Source organism: Euprymna scolopes, chromosome 32 (assembly GCF_053919585.1).
Source record: "Euprymna scolopes isolate OS-2025 chromosome 32, ASM5391958v1, whole genome shotgun sequence".
NCBI classification, from domain to species: Eukaryota; Metazoa; Mollusca; class Cephalopoda; order Sepiida; family Sepiolidae; genus Euprymna; species Euprymna scolopes.
Window position 1 is genome coordinate 43924070 of NC_136513.1, and position 20961 is coordinate 43945030.

Genomic DNA, 20961 nt, shown 5'->3' on the forward strand with positions numbered 1-20961 from the left:
TTCATTTATCATATAATATATCATTTCACCTCTTTGTTCACAGAGTCTACATTTATAGTTTTCCTGGATTTTATCTATTTTAACTTTAATGTAGTATGTGGGTTGAAAATGCAGTAATTTGCGCAGTTTGCAGTGTATTATTGTCCCCACACAGTTGTATCTGTTCTTGTATTTTTGTCGGGTAGTTTGCTGCATTAGCTTATTATGTGATATACTGTTTCATCTCTTCATTCACAGAGTCTACATTTGTTGTTTCTCTAGGTTTTGTCTATCTGAACTTTGATATAATTAGTTCTAATTGCATTGCGGTTGTAGTGATACAGTTTCTCTATTTAGATGTCTTTTTGTAGCCATAACCAGGCTAAGTTTCTTCTCTTGTCATTCTTATAAATTGTTTGTGCAGCTGTTTCTCTTCCTATTATTCTCTCCTTGTCTTGTTTATCATTTTCCTTTTCTCCGTAGTGTTCACTTTGACAGTATCTCGTACTGCATTGATTAGTCTTCCTGTGTTTTGGATTATATATTAGGTTGGTGCAAAAACAATATCGTTTTCTTACACATGTTACATTATATATGATTTCTGAATTAATTCATTGATATATATAGCCATGTTATATATCATTTTGAAGCACTCTATCGAATCATGTTATTTGTTACCGTTCTCAATCTCTTCATTCAATTTTTTGCAGGCTTTTCGACAGCATGGACAAAATTCAAATCCGCACGATTTTATTGTTGCAGTTAAAACTAGACAGAAAAGCTGCCAAGACAGCTTGTGATATCAATGATGCATTTGGTCCAGGAACTACTAATGAACGTGTGACACAACAGTGGTTCAAGAAATTTTGCAATTGTGAAGAGAGCCTCAAAGATGAAGACAGTCGAGGCTGGCTGACTGCGGTTGATAACAAACATTTGAAAGCCTTTATTGTAGTCGAAACTCGCAAGACCACCCTAGAAGTTGCCGTTGAACTCGAGATCAATCACTCAACAGTTGTTCGCCATTTAAAGCAAATAGGAAGCAAAAAAAAATTGAATAAATGAGTGTTGCATGAATTGATCGATAATCAAAAAAATCGTTGTTTTGAAGTGTCTTCTATGCTCATTCTGCACAACAAAAACGACTCATTTCCCAAGCGGATTGCGACATGTGACAAGAAGTGATCCTTTACAACAACTGGAGACATTCAGCACAATGGTTGGATGCTGGAGAAGCTCCACAACACTTCTCGAAGCTGAAATTACACCAAAAAAAGCTCATAGTGACTGTTTGGTGGTCTGTGGCCAGTTTCATCCATCACAGTTTCTTGAATCTGGGCAAAATGATTACAGTGGAGAAGTACTGTCAACAAATTGACGAAATGCACCAGAAGTTCCAACATATGTGCCTAAGACTGGTCAATATGAAAGGACCAATTCTCCTTCATGACAACGCTCACCCGCATGTTGCTCAACTGACCCTGTAGAAGCTGAACGAATTGGGCTATGAGATTCTGCCTCGTCCGCCATATTCACCGGACCTCTCGCCCACCGATTATCACTTTTTCAAGTATCTCGAAAACTTCCTGCGCAAAAAATGCTTCCAAAGCCAAAACGATGCCAAATCGGCCTTCAATGACTTTATCGCTTCCAGAACTCCAGATTTCTATGCTAATGGGATGAATAAACTTGTTTCTTGTTGGAAAAATGCATTGATTCAAATTTCGATTAATAAAGTTTATTATGAAAGGAGTTATGATCTTTTGAAAAAAAATTATTTTTGCGCCAAATTAATATTTTTCTAATTCTTTTTTTTTGTATGTGATTTATACAGTCGTTTGTTCTTTTCTCCTGGCTCGTTTTTTTTATGCAAAGATAGTCAGTATCATGATTCGAGTGAAGTTCATTGTGCATGGTCACTAGCATCCTAGTCTAATGGAAATCAGGAATTGTAAAAATCGGAATTTTTTCGGGTATTGGGATCCGAAAAATTTGTGTCTATTTTCCAATGTCCAAAACGATTCTTTTGTTTATTTTTTGGATTGTTTTCGGTTAAAACTTAATTTTTTATTGCTGTCAACAATGAAAAAAGTAAATTGATTTTCAACTATCAATTCTAAATTTTTGATTTTAAACTACCAATCCTATGTATCGCTCCTCAAATGTACGAGGGGCGTGCAATAAGTAATGCCCCTGACCCACTTCCAGTTGTCTGATCTAGCTGATTTATATCTCTACAGGTTATGTGGCAAATTACAGCTCTGAACTTATTGTGGTTTCTGTTTTACAGGTGTTTGAACTGAGTCAGGTATGAAATGGAGCCTGTTGAATGTCAAGCAGTGATCCGGTTTTTGTATTTGAAAAGAGGTACATCACAGGAGACTTTTAATGAAATGAAAGAAACTTATGGTGATAATGCCCCATCATATGACCTTGGCCGGAAGTCTGTGGAAACAGCACCCAGACCTGGTCGCCCCCCTTCTGCCATTGATGAGGCATCTGCCCGTCAAGTTGAGGCTGCCATTTTGGAAGATCGGCGCATTACTATTCGCCAAATAGCCCAAGATGTCAAGATTAGTACAGGGTCTGTGAAAACTATCATTCATGATCATTTGCATATGCATAAGGTGTCTGCCAGATGGATTCCCAGGTTGCTCACACCATTCCAGAAGCGAGAACGCATTGAGTGCTCAAGGATGAATTTGGAGATGTGGCAAGAAGATGAGTCAAAGTTTTTCAAAAGACTGATTACACAGGATGAAACCTGGGTCCATCACTATGATCCAGAGACCAAAGCCCAGTCAATGCAGTGGAAGCACTTGGACTCACCACCTCGAAAGAAGCCAAGGGAGCAGCCCTCCACTGGCAAGGTCATGCTCACAGTCTTCTGGGACCAGGACGGAGTAGTGATGACAGATTTCCTGACAAAGGGTACCACAATTCCAGGAGCCTATTATGCTTCACTTTTGAGGAAATTAATGGAAGCTATCAAAATCAAGAGGTGGGGCAAGATTAGCAAAGGGACCCTCTTCCTGCAGGACAACGCTCCGGTCCACCACTCGCATGTCGCCAGATCAGAAACACGGGCATGTGTTATTAAATAATTCTCCATCCTCCCTACTCTCCTGACCTTACACCCTCTGACTTTCACCTCTTCCCAGCCATGAAGAAAGGAAAGCGTTTCTCAGATGATGCAGCCTTGATTTCTGAAGTCACGTCATGATTGGAGGACCAACCTGAGGTGTTCTACAAAAACGGTCTCCAGAGCTGCATCAAACGATGGGAGAAATGCATAACTCTGGGTGGTTCCTATGTAGAGAAAGACTAATAACTGTGCCAAGTTTCGTTGCTCTACTGCTATGGGAAGTGGGTCAGGGGCATTACTTATTGCACACCCCTCGTATTTTAACTTTGTGAAAATGTATGCAGAGATTGCATAGATTTTTATGATAATCTGAAAAAATAATACTAAAAAAGAAACAGCTCTATAATTAAATATTTAGTGATTTTAAAAGAATTGGAATCTGTAATTGTATTGGAATCGAGAATTTTAAACAGATTCGGCAATAACAATCAACAAAAAATATTGGAATCGTCCCATCATTAGTTTATGCCTTCTATTACCTTTCTGCTATATAATTTAGTTTCTAAGAGTTTTCTTGCTCTCCTTAGTTATTCTTTTTCAATTGTCTATTTCATTTCTGTTGATTTGATGGCATCTGCTTTTAGAAATCCTAAATATTCATGTTTGTCTAATGTCCGCATCTCCTTTTGGTTGAGTAGTATCATACCGTCCATTGTCTTCAATAATGTCTTAGCCGCAAGTTCTGTTTGTGTGCATCAACATTTACAGTTCCCCTTTGCTTTTCATTAATAGCTTCAGGTCGTCCAATATGGCTTCCATTCTGCTAGATCTACAGCAGATGTACTAACGGTTATATCTCATAGGATTAGTGAATCTCTCGACAAAGGTTTTCTTTCTAGGGCAATTGCTCTCGAAATATTAAAGGCCTTCGATAAGGTATGGCATAAATGCCCACTTCACAAGATTTACAGCTACGGTATAACTAGAAATGTTTTCTCAATTATTAAATCATTTCTCTCTGATAGGCTCATAAGAGTAATAGTTGATGGGCAGAAATCAAGAGCCAACAATATTAAGGCTGGTGTCCCGCAAGGGTCCATCCTGGGCCCAACTTTCTTCCTGATCTATATCAATGATCTCCCCAAACACATACTTAAATCATTCATTGACATCTATGCTGATGACACGACCATCTATGGCAACACATCAAAGGCCACAAATGACAAAGTTTTCTCTGATTCTCTCTCCTCTGATCTTGAGTGCGTGTTACAATGGGGGAAGAGGTGGCTGGTTACTTTTAATGCTTCTGGAACCAAGCTTCTATCTTTACATCATCAACGCTCTGATCCCCATCTGGCATCAACTGAAATGGATAGCTCTCGTCTTGAGGAGGCTCCATATTTTTACAAGCTTCTGGTAGTGACCTTTACTCCTGACCTGAAATGGAACATTTACATCAAATCTGTTACCAAGATCGCTAGAAAAATGGTAGGATCCTTCTACTCCTCCAGAAGATATCTCACTACTGATGCAATTCTCTTTCTGTATAAAAGCCAAATACGTCCAAGGATGGAGTACTGCTGCCACATCTGGGCAGGAGCTGCCAAAACAGTCTATCCTGCCTTGAAAGAGTACGAAATAGGCTTTGTGGCTTAGTGGGGGATGCCCTTTTCTCTTCCTTGCAACCTCTCTCTCACAGAAGAGAAAGTTGTGAGCCTGTCTTTGTTTTATCGTTATTTCCATGGCAAAGTGCTCATCCGAGCTCCAATCTCTGGTCCCCCTCGCCAATCTTTCACAAAAAACACCTGTCTAACTGAAACCATTGTCAGTAATTTTCCCCACTCTTTATCTGTGCCTAAATCAAAATGTAGATTCTATGAGCAAAGCTTCTTTCTTAGAACTCTCTTCCATTTGCCTGTTTCCCACCTGACTACAACTTGGATGTCTTCAAGTCCAACATATACAAATTCCTGATGAACCGCCCCCTTAAGTAAGACACTTTATCATATCTCCATTATTAACGATTACTACAATATTGTTCCATTGATTACTGTACACGCAATAAGCCTTATCCCCGAGTGGCCTCTGAGCCTTGATAAGTGGTGATTTCCATGTAAAAAAATATATATATTACGGCATATCAGCCCTTTCAGGTCATTCAATGCCGAATCCAGTGATTTTGAAGAAAAACGTTTTAATAGAATATATATTTTTTTAAGTCGGTTTCTATTTAACCCATAGTTGGCACCCTAACAGGTACTACCACTCCAAGTCAGAGTGAACCTGGGAGCAAAGGTAATTAAAGGGTGACTCTACACTCCCCAAAGCCCGCAAGCTGGGGCGTCACCATCGGGTATAGTTTAAGGTCATATCCAGGACCTCTGTCTATGAACTTGAATCCAGTATTATACTTCTTAGTTATATTGTTCAATTACATCATAACTACGACAAACAGTCGTGATAATAGAGTCTCCCTGATAATTCATTTCTGTATTCTTATTTTATTCAGGTGTATTTCTTCTTTTTTTTTTAAAGTCATGTTCACCCCAAACAAAGCGAATTGCCACTTGCACATAAGGAGGTACTATTTGGGACCATACAAGTGACATATTGGTTTACATTACATTTAAACTTCTGCATGTCAGTATAATCAGGGAAGTAGGTAACAGGAAGGAAATTTGAAAGTCTAGCAGACCGAAGGAAAAGGCTATTTGAGTAGAAGGCTTTCCATCATCTAAGGATCTCTACAGTGAAGGGGTGGGATTTTGTTACTAAATGGGTTTGTTGGGGTATTATGTCGAGGGAGTAGAAGTGTGAGGAGTTTATCAGCGCACATTTCATTAAAGTATTTGTAAAACAGACACAGAGATGTAACGTAGTGGTGATGGGACAGAAGTTGGAGCTTAGTTGACAGTGTATGACCTATTAGATTGGAGACTCTTTTTTGGACCCTGTCGAAGATAGACTAGTTGCAAATGCACCAGTCAGATGTGGCATTGTGGCAACAGTACTCCATGCATGGATGAATGGTGGCCTTGTAGAGATACAGGATACTCTCAGATGTGAGTAATTTTCTAGCACAGTAGAGGGAGCCCACCTTCTTTGCAGCAGCCTTTGAAATGTCGGGTTTGTATTACTGTACACATAGATTCGAAAAAGTTGTCAACAAACAAATACATAACAAATAACTGTTATCAAAGGCAAGATAAGTTACTTTTCTGTCAAACTGGATATATTTTTCGTGTTTTTATTCAATGTAACATGTTTATTCAGCTCGAAAAACATACAGTGTTTACCGATGCATTCGAAAATTCAAGATGGCGTCTCACACCCTCTTTAACACCGTAAGTATGGAAAAAGGTGTTATAAAAAAAAAAACTATACAAAATACTATTAAAAACCCGCCGAATATATGTCAACCTATGTCACAGTAACATGTATTGAGCGAGTTTTTAACAGTATTTTATCCAGTGTTTTATTTATAACATCTTTTCCCACACTTACCGTGTTAAAGAGAGAATAAGACGCCATCTTGAATGTTCCAATACATCGGTAAACACTGTATGCTTTTCGAGCTGAATAAACATGTTACATTGAATAAAAACACGAAAAATATATCCCGTTTGGTAGAAAAGTAACTTATCTTGCCTTTGATAACATTTATTTGTTATATATTTGTTTTTTGACAACTTTTTCGAATCTATGTGTACAGTAATACAAACCCTTTATTTGTTATATATTTGTTTTTTGACAACTTTTTCGAATCTATGTGTACAGTAATACAAACCCTTTATTTGTAATACAAACCCGAAATGTCTACAATGTATTTGTTCCAGTTCATGTAGCCTGTGAATGTTAAATCGAGCAGTCTGAAGGAAGAGCTCTGAAGTAGGGTGTTATTTGTCATAAATATCAGTGGTTGGGAATTCCTCTTGTAATTGTTAAAGGAAAGCAGCTTAGTCTTAGCAGCATTAAATGTTACCACTCGTTTATGACTGACTGAAGGTTTCTTTCTAAAGCTTCTGCCATTTCTTCAGATTCGTGTACATCTGTTTTTCCATCATGCCTGTTATAGAGCATCGTATCATCCGCAAATATACCCATCTCGGACACAATGTTATCAGGGAGGTCGTTTATGAATATCAGGAATCATAGAGGTCCAAGGATCAAACCCCAAAGCAATTTCCTATTAATCTTATGCTATTTGGATGTATGTACATCAAAGACAACCTGGATTTTCTCCTTGTCTAAGAAAGATCTAATTATCTCTATATTATTTTGATAGTGTGTGTGCTATTTATTTGATGTGTCACTTTTACATCCGCATCGTTTAATTGTTATGAACTTCCAATTCTTGTAATAAATAATTTTACCAAGAATTCTTCATAAGTTTTGGTTTCGGTTTCGATTATATCTGAAGGAACTCAAGTTATATATATACATGTATTTTTTTCATAAGTTTTGGTTTCGGTTTCAATTCAAGCTGATGCACCCAAGTCATATAGATATATATTTTTTTATTTTTGAAATTGCAACTTTATAATATATAAAAAATCAATAGAACATTAACTCTATAATAATATATACAAAATCTGCAAGAATTAAAATATCATATTTAAGCGTACTTTACGACCGAATTACGTCAGACGTCCCTCTAGCTTAGATAAATACTTTTGCAATTTTAACAAAAAGCTACAATAATATTAGAGCGTCTCGATTTACACTGAACATCTACAGAATGCCAACATCAATATATTACATATGAATGAGTCTGCTGTGGAATTTCCATAGGTTCCACTATTATTTAGCATTCTTCCAGTAATAATGTATGATTTAATTTTCCTCAGGAGCCCTTCATACTAGACTTTTATCAACAGTATTGGATATATCAAGAACTACAACCCTGGCTTCTCTCACCTTATTCAGTGCATAGTATATACATTCTCAAATGACTGTTAAAAAAAGAATTGTCTAAATCCATGTTATCGGTCTAAGAGAAGATTAGCATTTGCGAAGTGGTGGACTAGTGTTTGATTGATTAATCACTCAAAGATTTTATCAAAGAAGGGGAGGAGTTTAGTAGAGTGATAATAATTTCCCCAGAATTCTTGTGCACTGGTACAACAGAGGCTATTTTCTAGCTATTAGGAAAGGCATTTGTTCAGCAAGGCAGTTTTGAAAATAAAGGGGCTAGCTCAGCTGAACATTTCTTAGTATAGCAGGGATGAGATTAGGTGTCTAATTTTTTTATAATATCATGGACATGAGAAGGGGTGATTTTCAGATCACCAAGTGTGATTTTTGTCTGCAAATTTGGGAAGAAGTTGTTTGTTTCGCAAGTACTTTAATAAAATGCGTTCTGGTGAACTCATTGCACTTGTAACCTCTCAACGTACACACCTGACAAATCTGTCTAGCAGCAAAATCCCACACCTTCATTGTTGAGGTCCATAGATACCGGAAAGCCTTCTACTTTAATAGTTTCTTTTCTTCAAACTGCTATATTTTGGAATTCCCTCCCTGTTTCTTGCTTCCTTGACTGTACTAATATGCAGAAGTTTAAATGTAATGTGAACAGACATCTCGCTTACCTTCTCACATGGAGCTCCTGTAGAGGTGGTTCCAAGTGCTAGCACCTTATGTTCAAGTGGTAATATGCGCTGTTTTTCGTGAAAAAGAGTAAAATAAAATACAAATGAATTTGAGATTAAAAAGCCCAGAAAAGGGTCGATACGCCATGAAACAAAACCAAATTATCAACAAAACTTTTTTTTTGTCTCAACTTTGCTCAATTTCTAAATTAATGTCAGTTTGAATTGTTTAAAGTTGAATCATTGTAAAACGACCGCTGAGTATATCATCCGCCACTGCAAGACAGCCGACATTTCCTTCCGACCAACGCTGCTGCGACGAATACGTAATTGTTGTCTTTCTTAATTCTCATCTCCGCCAAAATATTTATTTAGGTTGCTTTTCTTAACTCTTTTTATGGGAGAGCTCTAGTAGCATTCTAACACCTTAAATTTCCTCAGCCTGTAGAGCTGCTTTTTTACATGGACACACTTTATCATTTTTACATTTATTTAGGTTGCTTCAACCACTTCCGGGACTGACTCCATAAGAAAAGATACTCCCTCAAAAACGTGTGCATATATATATATATATATATATATATATATATATATATATATATATATATATATATATATATAATGAAGCGATTTTTAATATCGTAACTACACTACCATCTAAAAAAAAATGTACATGAAATAAAGTGATTTTTATATGGTAAACTGCTTCAACCATTTCCGGGACTGACTCAATTAGAAATGTTACGCCAATATATATATATATGTATATATATATATATATATATATATATATATATATATATGTAAAGTGATTTTTTTTGTGGCAGGTGTTACTTTGAGAGTCTTTTAATTTAATCTTTTTGTTTTTACTTATTTGTTTTTCAATTACATAAATACGTTTTTATTTAAACTTTCAAATTTATAACTATTTATATCTGTGACACGGCATTATTTAGGAACTCGCGCATCTTGCGATGCATAAGGCAGTCAAAGTATACCCCTGTTTTCGACCTGAAGCAAAATCCACAAAATCCCTATAGTTTCTTTCCGTTGTAATCAATTTTCTTCCAGTTCATTTTTGGTCTTCTTTTTCTCCTTTCTCCACCAGGGGTCCATTGGAGCATTTCGCTGGCAATTCTCTTGGAGAAATCTGAGGGTATGTCTGAGTTATCTAAGACATCGTTTGCAGATTATTGACGATACTACCTGCTGGTTAGTGCGATCTCAGACTTCTTGGTAATTTGATTGCTCTATTTGATCCTTAGAATCTTTCTAAGGTACTTGGAATTAAACGAGCCTTATCTATTGGCTGCTTGTGAGATGCCAAGTTTCACTTCCAAATAGCAGTGTGGACAAAACGTTGCTGTTTTAAAATCTTAATTTAGATCTGAGAATCTTTTGTGTTTTTTTCAGATGAAGCATTGCCTTGATAAACATATATTACAACACTAAGAAACTTCTTAAAGCACTGTGGTACGGGCGATAGCAATGTGTTGGTGTTTAAGTTGTGCCGACCAGAACTCAGATTCCAAGCAGGGCGACCCATCGCGAGAAGGTTTGACACCAAGTGGTATTAGGGCCAGAAGGTGACTAACAGTGCTTTGCTGAAAATTCAGGCGGACTCTGCATGGGATATGGAACCACAAATCAATGAAGTGGAAGAGATGACGACGTTGTTTCTGGCCTATTTGTTTGTGTGTCTTGAACTAAACCTTCCCAGACTTTGCAAGCAACTGCTGAGCCTTGCTGCTCTAGATGCAATTATGTAGCTGTGATCAATGAGGAGGACTTCATGTAAGCCAGAAAACCCTAGGGCAGGATCTTCATGAGATCCATGAAAAAGTCATCATCATCATCATCATCATCATCATCATCATCATCATCATCATCATCATCATCATCATCATCATCAACAACAACAACAACAATAACAACAACAATTAATGAATAGCTGCGACCAATCAAGAGGACTTCCTGTAGACCAGACAATCCTGGGGTACGATCTTCATGAGCTCTATGCAAAAGTCATCATCATCATCATCATCATCATCATCAACAACAATAATTAATGAATAACAGTGACCAATGAGGAGGACTTCATGTAGACCATAAAACCTTTGTGAGCTCTATGCAGAACGCTGAGTCATTTAACACAGGGTTTCCCAAAATGGGCTCCACAGAGCTCTGGGACTCCGTGAGTGAGGCTGATGGGTTTCAGGGCTCCGGGGATCCGGGGCTCTGGAAGTCCATTCTTAAAGAGGACTAAATGCTTTATATGGAAAACTTAAATGACTGCAGACATTTTTTTTTTTTTACTGGAAAGAGATATAATACATAACTACAAGTGAAAAGAGTTTCTGGATGGTTCATGAAAAAGAAAATAAACAAAATAAATTAACAAAAATGCAACAATTTTTTATTAATCACAAGCCAAAAAATGGTTGTAAACATTTTAATTAGTTACTGTTAAAATTTAAATTAATGTTTTTCATATTTATTTTAGAAATTATCTTGTTAGTGCTTCGTGAAAAACCTTAGCCCTGCTCAGGGGCTCCATGGTGTCCTGAAGTTTGGGAAACCCTGATTAACAGACTATTAAAACAAAAAAATCAACTCTGAAAATAAATTTACCGGAAATATCATTTTCACCCGAAATTCTAAATACCACGATATATATATATATATATATATATATATATATATATATATATATATATATATATATATATATAAATAGTTGGAAATATAATAATGACGTTACTAGCATGCACTGGGAATATTCCACAGCAGACTTTTCATATGTAATATATTGATGTTGGCATTCTGTGGATGTTCAGTGTAAATGGAGAAGCCCTGATATTATTGTAGCTCTTTTGTTAAAACTACAAAAGTATTGATCTAAGCTAGTAGGGACGTCCGACATAGCTCGGTCAAAAATACATTTAAATATACATATCGCAACCACATTGTTTGCTTTAGTGGTGTTGATCCTAATGCCATTTCCTCAAAGTATTCCATGCATGCATTGGACAGTACCGGGGAAAATCCAATTGCAAATTACTTAGGACCTCTATCCAGTCATGGCAGACGGAATAAGAGCACGCTTCCCATATGATGTAAATAAAGGGTTCCACTCAAAATTTCATCCAAATTCGACATAAACATTCCCGAGTTCGACGAGATACACCTGAAGAAGGTCGGAGGTTACTTCGACCGAAACGTTGTGAAAATCACACTCAAGATGAGAACAGTAGTCCAGTAAATCCAAATAATATGAATAACAAATCCTCATCTCAAAAATTCAGAAACGTCATAACTTTGTGTTATGTTATTACTACCCCAAGTAGTCAAATTGCATATATATATATATATATATATATATATATATATATATATATATATATATATATATATATATATATATATATATATATATATATATATTACTATTTCATTTAATCACATAAATTAATATATGAAGATATAATTTCATGCATAAATTTTCAGTATTTACTTTAACAGAGCTCAATACATAAGTAGAGCTAGCCAAAAGCATAGTTTACCAGGCCACAATAATATTTGCTAAAGAAAACTCAGAATAACAAGAAATATTACGTAGGTATGACCTCCTTAGATTTCCAAACCAGATATTATGACCATAAAAGTGTATTCAATAACAAAAAACACCGAATGAAAACACCTCTAGCAAATCAGTACTGGGAACTCAAGGAAAGTGTATGTTCGCCAATAGACGAATGGAAAATAGTAAGATAAGCAAGTATATGTAGGGACCTAGATGATTCATGTAGATTATGCATGAATGAAAAATTCGCTATCCTAAACTTTAAAGAACCCCAACATCTATTAAACTGTTGGAGAGAAATAGCGAACAACTGTTTGCATAGGATATACTTTACCCTAGAATAGCAATACATAAATACATAAATAATTTGTAAGGTGTTAATTTTGGTCAAAATTGCCTGTTCCTTCTTTCAGTTGATTATTTTAATTATCGATACTTATCAAAGACATTCCCATACAAAATCTATTTAAGAACACTGGCAAGCACATAAAGTAACTTTGTGTGAAATTTCATAAAAATCGACTCAGCAATTTTCGAGTTCATAGGGAACGAACTCACACGTGTGTGCGCACACACACACACACACACACGCATACACACACAATGTTCCTTATATATTAGTTGAGATTTTGAAATATATAAAAAAATAAATATGCAAATTAACTATTCCAATGATTGTTTTAGATCTTTCAATTCTATTATTATAGACAATATATAGACTATATACTATTATAGACTATATACAGACTATATACTATTATGGACTATATATAGACTATATACTATTATGGACTATATATAGACTATCTACTATTATGGACTATATATAGACTATATATAGACTATAGACTATTATAGACTATATATAGACTATATACTATTTCAGAATATTATAAACTATATATAGAATATATATAGACTATATACTATTTCAGAATGCTGTCTTGTACGTTGTCGGTATCCGTCAGTCTAAAAGACGATGGGGTTGCGCCTATAGAGGTTGTGATTGAACATTGTCTTCTGTGGCTGAATAAGCCTATTTTCTATCTACATTGTTGGTTGCAGACATCACAGGTGAAGGTCGTGCGTCACGTTGGTGGTCTGTTACATTTAGTTTACTGGCTTTCCAGAATAGTCTTTTGGTTTCTACCCGTTCTGCGATAGACTTTTCCTTAGTGATCAGGCCTTTGGTAACCGTTTGTCTCCAGATGTTGAGGACTTTCGACTCCCAGCTAGTAAAGTAAATAACACATGCTTACATGTCGCATTTGCACACGTCGACGTCGTCGGAGGTGAGAACGACTAATTGATTTGGTGCTATTGATTTTAATAACAGTAACACGTTTGATGGTGATATACACGTGATAAATGAAAAGAAATCGGCGCAACTACACGATAATAGCCAAATTCGGGAAAAGAAAAAATCGATTATAAAAGCAAAACAATAGTATCTACTGACTTTTTGTTCGATTTCAACTAAAAGCAATGATATCTACTTAATTGGAATGTCAGAAGTACTTACATTATTAAAAAAAAAGAAACACGAGTTTTTTTTTATCTTTATCATGAAAAAAGCCCTCGCCATATTTCTTTGGGTATATGTGACAAAATAACAAGAGAAATAACTCAGTTATGCTAAAAACAATTTATGATTTTTAACGCAAAATTTATTTAAAATTTGGCAATAGTTACACGCTATTTATCTCCCGGTGTTTTTTTAGCTAAACATTTTATTTTCGCTAGTTTTCGCCCCCAAATGTTTTCTTTAACAATTTTTTTTCTACCTTATCGTTTTTCGTAATTTTTGGATATATTCATTACTGTTACACGACGATTAAGTAGAGACCATTTTGCCTTAAAATTCAATATCAAAAATTTCGAATTTCGTTATGTTGCACCAGAGATTCAATATCTCTGAACGATTATTAATCAGAAACAGGGGGACGCGTTACTTGTCTGCGCTGATATATTATCAGATGTGTGGGTCGTACATCCATTAGGTTATGGCGTTTGACAACCCTTCCTTCAAATTAGTTAAAATAGAGAACGCTGAATTTTACATCTTAACTGTTTGGCGAATATCTCTCCTGCCGAAAATCACGTTATTTCATTAACTTCCATTTTTATGTAGGTCAGTTTTGGAGCCTATAAATTTCTAGTGTCTTAGTAGTAGTAGTAGTAGTAGTAGTAGTAGTAGTAGTAGTAGTACGGTTTTTAACTTTTATGATAAAACCAGCAAAGCGAAAATGCAAGATGTAGTACAATTCTCTAAAGTAGTTTTGGAGTTTATAAATAGCTATTGTTTTTAGTATTAGTATTAGTATCTATTATTATTATTATTATTATTATTATTATTATTATTGTAGTAGTAGTTATTTATTCGTGCAGATATTTAACGTTTTATTTTGATTGCAAATGTTGACATTTCACGCGTAACAACTTAATATTTCAACAAACATTCTGTCTTCGTTTCTACAATCGATACATTCTCCTTAACTGCATCAATTTGGACCATCTGTGAATTTTACACATCGCCGTTATGTTTAATGGAACAATATTTACACACGTGTTATACTTAAAAACGTAACATGAAACGATATCAACATCTACACGCTATCAAATCTGTTGCCAAGGTCGCTGGAAAAATGGTTGCATCATTCTACTGCACCAGAAGATAACTCATTCCGGATGCAATCCTCTACCTCAGGGTTGTCCAAAGCCTAGCCCGCGGGCCGCATGTGGCCTGCGGCCTCCTTCAATGCGGCCCGCAGCCTCTTCTAGAAAACTTTTAAAAATTAGTATTATTTAGACATCTATTGAGTTATTTCGAAAAAAGTTGTTTTTTACTAAACTTTATTTGAGTTTGAATTGGAATAATTCAACTCAAACACCTTTATTCCGTACTGTATACAGAATTTTAATAGTTGTAGTACACCATCATAAGCATACATTTGTTTTAAATTGTGATTTTCATTTTGATGAAATAATAAACATTTATTATTATTATTCTTTATAATTTCAGTTTTACTTAATCCTCCATTACATTCTGTTCTATTTTTTCTTTTCAGACTTAGTGCCACATTTTTTACGATGGCTCAGAAAAGAAAAATCTCTGATGAAAAGCGTCAATTCAAGGATAGTTGGGAATTGAGGTTTCTGGTGAAAGAACAAAGTGGTCGAGTTTTATGTTTAATTTGTAATGAAATGATATCTGTTATGAAAGAGTACAATGTACAACGACACTACAGCACTCCTCATGTCACTGGCTATGATAAATACACTGGTGAGGCGCGGCGAGCCCTACTCAATGATCTCAAATCAGACCTGCGTAAGCGTCAAGAAAAGATGTTTCAATTAGTGAAGCCTTCGTCTTCTACAACCATAGCCTCTTATGATGTATCACTTTTGATGGCTAAATCCAAAAAGGCATTCTCTGACGATGATCTCATTAAGCGATGTGCAATAGCTATGGGAAAGGCCATGGGCTTTAACGATGCAGCTCTTGGGTTTGAAAAAATTCCACTCTCGCATCAAACTGTTGCTAGACGTGTTGAAGAGCTTAGCAATTTCGTTCAGGAGAAGGTCATGAATCAAATTCAGCAGTGTGTTTATTTTTCTCTCGCTCTTGATGAAAGCACAGATATAAGGGATGTCAGCCAGTTGCTTGTCTTTGTTAGAAGTATTGACTCACAGTTTAATGTCAGTGAGGAGTTACTCGGCTTACTCCCACTTTTTACCACTACAAAAGGATCTGATATTTATGAAGCACTGAATTCTTTAGTGAGTAAGTATGGTGGATTTCAGAAATGCTCTTGCATCGTTACAGATGGTGCCAAATCAATGACTGGAGCTAAAAGAGGGGTTATAGCGTACTTGAGAGATGCTGGAGTCGACTGCCCAATGTTTCATTGCATTATTCATCAAGAATCGTTATCTAGTCGCTGTATACGTTTATCTGATGTAATGCAGCATGTAATGAGAATTATTAATTTCATTAGAGGCGGTAATAAAGCACTGAGGCATCGTCTATTTGTTGATTTCTTGAAAGATTTGGATACAGAATTTTCTGACGTTTCACTCCATTCTACTGTTCGTTGGCTTAGTACTGGGAAATGTCTGCAGCAGTTCTTCAGTTTGCGTAATGAGATTCTAAACTTTTTAGAAGAACTGAATGCAGACACTGATGGATTTAAAGGTTTATTGCAAGACGTCAACTTTCTGAAAGGTCTAGCATTCCTCACGGATATTACTCAGTATCTGAATAAGCTCAATTTAAGTTTACAGGGTAGGAATCAAACAATTGTTTCTCTGTATGGTTTCATAGATGGCTTCCGCAAAAAATTAAGTCTCTTCAAAAGTAATCTGCAAAGTAACATTCTGATTCGCTTTCCAAGTTGTGATGTTATTTCTAAAGAAATAGAGGACAATAACTTCTGCTGCTTTGTTGAAACTCTTGATACCCTGATTGAAGACTTCAACAAGCGATTTCAAGATTTCCAGCACCTTGAGAAAAACTTCAATGTATTCAATGCTCCGCTGACTATAACTATATCAGAAGCCGATGAAAATTTGCAGCTTGAATTGTGTGACTTGCAAAGTGACCAGTTTTTATTAAGCAAAGCTACACTGCCAATCACTCAATTTTGGCCTCTTCTTTCTGAAGAGCATTATCCTAATTTACGCCGTTTTGGATTGCACTTGCTGTCAATGTTTGGCAGTACCTACCTTTGTGAAGCATCATTTTCCGCAATGAAGTCGATTAAATCAAAAGAGAGGAATCTACTTAATCAAACATCTCTCGAAGCCTGCCTTCGTTTAACCTTAACCTCAGTTGACATTGACACAAAGGAGTTGGCTTCCAAAATGCAGGCACACCCATCTCACTGAATTTTAAGTAAACTGTACTGTTTTACGTGCTTCCTTAAATATTTTTTACAAATAAATTTATGGTTTATTCTTATTCATACTTGTCAGTTATTTTTAAGGTTTCCTGGTCTACTGATCTTGCTCAAAATTTCCAAAACTCTCTTATTCGTAGTATTCACATCTTAGCTTCTTTAATCTATTCTCCGGGAATATGTTTTTATGATAAATATAAAGATTCATTTACATGTACGTGTTTTGCTTTACATCTGGTAGGGTGAGACAGTGCATAAGAGGAAAAATGTCAACCGCGGCCCGCGATCTAATTTCCTTGCCGAATGCGGCCCGCGGCCCGCGTCCCATAAAGTTTGGACAATCCTGCTCTACCTGCACAAGAGCCAAATACGTCCTTAGAGCATCCAATCCTGTTTTGATAGAGTTCAAAACCGGGTTCGAAATCTAGTAAGAGATGCCCTTTCCTCCTTCTTGAAACCTCTTTCTCACAGAAGAGACGTTGTGAACCTGTCTCTATTCTATTGTTATTTTCATGGCAAGTGCTCGTCTGAGCTCCAATCGATGTTCTCTCCTGCCAAACTTTCACAAAAACGCTCGTCTCGCTGCAGCCACTATCAATAATTTTGCCCACTTTCTATCATTTCATTTTTTTCTAAAATTAAAATATTATCTGAGTAAAAATAAGTTGTTTGTGAATAAAGTCGAAACCAATTTCACTCTAAGTAATTCTCTTAATCTCATTCATTTAACTCCAGAAAGTACCAATTAAATTTGTATTTAAAATAATAAATTTTGGAGGTCCCTTTTGGAGGGTTCCAATCCGAGAGAAATAGTCAAAACCTACTCGGTAATGTCCTTTTCAATTCCCTGCAACCTCTTTCACACAGAAGAGACGTTGTGTGCCTGCCTCAGCTCTATCGTTATTTTTATTGCAAGTGCTCGCCTGAGCTTCAATCTATGACCCCACCCCTTGCCAAACTTTCACAAAAGCACTCGTCTAGCTACAATCACTATCAACAATTTTCACGCACTTTCTATCTGTGCCAAAATCTAAATGCAAATTCCATGAATAGAGCTTTTTTTCTAGAGCTACCCGCCTGTGGAACTCTGTTCTGCTGGTCTGCTTTCCAGATGACTACAACATGATGGTCTTCAATGAAAATAAAAGTATTCCCTTCATGATTACAATATATATATATATATATATATATATATATATATATATATATATATATATATATATATAGAGAGAGAGAGAGAGAGAGAGAGAGATTACCCAAATTTTAGTTTCTTTGAAGTATATGAGAGTCATTCCAAAATAAAGCCTCCTATTTTTTAAAACTAGATAACTTAAAGACTAGAATCTTTACTGCAGAGGCCCCTTTTCTACACTAATAGCTTTTTTTTTAGATGTCTTGCTTTTGGACTTCCCTCCTTGATCACTGTTTTCCACAACCGTACTTACATTTAAATCCATATGAACAAAGATCTTGTTGCTCAAATCCCCATTTAGATTGCCCCCTCTCAATTAAACTAGCTCCTATCAGTTTCTGTAGCAATGTGCCTTGTTTGGAATGTTTTAAAAAGAATGTAGTAAAGTAATGGTGTAAGAGACTTTTGTTTTTACAAAGGAGTTACCACACATCACGGCCCGGAGGCCACTCGAGGATAAAGGTTAATGTGTGTATTGTAGTCACTGGGGCAGTAGTTTGTGGTGGAAATTTGGTATAATTAGATTATTAACGAGTTCGGTTCAATAAGAACTTGTTTACATTGGACTTGAAGATGACAATATTGTAGTCAGCTGGAAAGCAGACCAGCAGAACCACTCTTGTGTTTTTTTTTTTTTTTACATAGGTGTCACCACTTATCAAGGCCGAAAGACCACTCAAGGATAAGGGTTAAAGAGTGTACAGTAGTCAAAAGGACAATATAGTAATTGATAGTAATGGAAGTTCGGTAAATTTGTTAACTGAAGTGGAACGGCTCATCAGAAACTTGTTCACATTGGACTTGAAGACAACCATATTATAGACAGCTGGAAAGCAGGAAAACGGAAGACAATTCCACAGGCGTGCAGTTCTAAGAAAAAAGCTTTGATCATGGAATCTACATTTAGGTTTAGGCACAGATAAAGAGTGGGGGGAACTAGTGATAGTGTTTACAGCTAGACGAGTGTTTCTTATGAAAGTTTGGTGAGGGAGAACCATAGATTGAAGCTCAGTCGAACACTTTCCATGAAAATAACAATAAAGCAGAGACAAACTCGCAACATCTCTTCAGTAAGAAAGAGGTTGGAGCGAAGAGAAAAGGACATCTCCCATGAGGCCACAAAGTCTATTTTGAACCGTATCAAGGCAGGACAAGTCCTTTCTAGCAGCTCCTGCCCAGATGTGGCAACAGTATTCCATCCTTGGACGTACCTGGCTCTTATATAGATAGAGAATTGCATCAGCAGTGAGATATCTACTGGATCGATAGAAGGATCTGATCATTTTTCCAGCGGCCTTGGCAACAGATTTGATGTACGTATTCCATTTAAGATCAGGAGTAAAGGTCAAACCCAGAAGCTTGTCAAAACTTGAGGCCTTCCCTAGACGAGAACCATTCATTTTAATTGATGCCAGATGGGGATCAGAACGTTGATGATGTAAAGATAGAAGCTTGGTTTTAGATGCATTAAAAGTAACCAGCCATTCCTTTCCTCATTGTACAACGTGATCAAGATCAGAGGAGAGAGAATCAGAGAGAACTTGGCCGTTTACTGTCTTAGATGTGCTACCATAGATGGCAGTGTCATCAGCAAAAATGTCTACAAATGATGTAAAGATGTGATTTGGAAGATCATTAATTTAAGATCATTAAGTTTAGAGAGTTGGGGAAATCATTGATAGGGGTTTCTGCTAGATGAGTGTTTTTCGTGAAAGATTGGCGAGGAGGGACCATAGATTGGAGCTCAATCAAACACTTGCTATAGAAATAGCGATAGAGCAGAGACAGGCTCGCAACGTCTCTGCTGTGGGAAAGAGATTGCAGAGACGAGAAAAGGGCATGGCCTACTAGATTGTAAAGACTATTTTGAACTCTGTCAAGGCTGAGAGGGTTCTCCAAGCAGCTCCTGCCCAGATGTGGAAACAGTCTTCAATCCTAACTTGGCTCTTATACAGATAGAAAATTCGTGCATATTTTATTGAAGAGGATCTTCGTTCTTCTTTTTATGATCTTTCTTTCAAATTTTTCTTGTTTTCATACAAGTATTTTTGTTATGCGACCCAAAGTTCTTATAAAGTCCCCTAGTTTACCAAACGTTTTCGGTCTCGATTGATTGGTAGAGAATTGTATCTACAGTGAGATATCTTCTGGAGCAGTAGAATGATTCAACCATTTTTCCAGCAACAGATTTGATGTATGTGCTCAATCAGGAGTGAAGGTCAGACCAAGAATCTTGTCTAAACATGGCGCGTCCTCAAGGCGAGCGTCATTCATTTCAATAGGGGCCAGATGTGTGTCAGAGCATTGATGATGGAAAGAGTGAAGCTTGGTTTTAGATGCATTAAAATTAACCCGCCACCCTTTTCTCCATTGCACTACGTGCTCAAGATCAGAGAAGAGAGACTCAGAAAGATCTTGACCATTTCCGGTCTTTGAACTATTTGTTGAGATGTAACAAATGATTCTTTTTTATTGTTGTTTTTGTTTCTTTGGTATTGTTTTAAATTTCTTTTTCCACAGCTTGTTATCTATCTTCTTCTTCTATATAAATAAAATGAACTCATTTTTTCCCGTCTGATTGTGACATTAATAGGATTAAAAATCAAGATATTTCATGCAAATATAATATGCAC

At 36.2% G+C, this 20961-nt stretch overlaps 1 protein-coding gene across 1 annotated transcript in view; it reads left to right on the plus strand.

Annotated features, from left to right (window-relative positions):
- The window catches only part of LOC145256140 (general transcription factor II-I repeat domain-containing protein 2B-like), a 31360-nt gene extending 14235 nt beyond the window's left edge, over window positions 1-17125 (plus strand). Inside the window, exon 2 of the mRNA XM_080114725.1 lies at window positions 15307-17125. Coding sequence (XP_079970851.1) covers window positions 15307-17125 — 1819 coding nt within the window. The remainder of the gene's footprint in view (window positions 1-15306) is intronic.
- Window positions 17126-20961: the final 3836 nt, after the last annotated feature.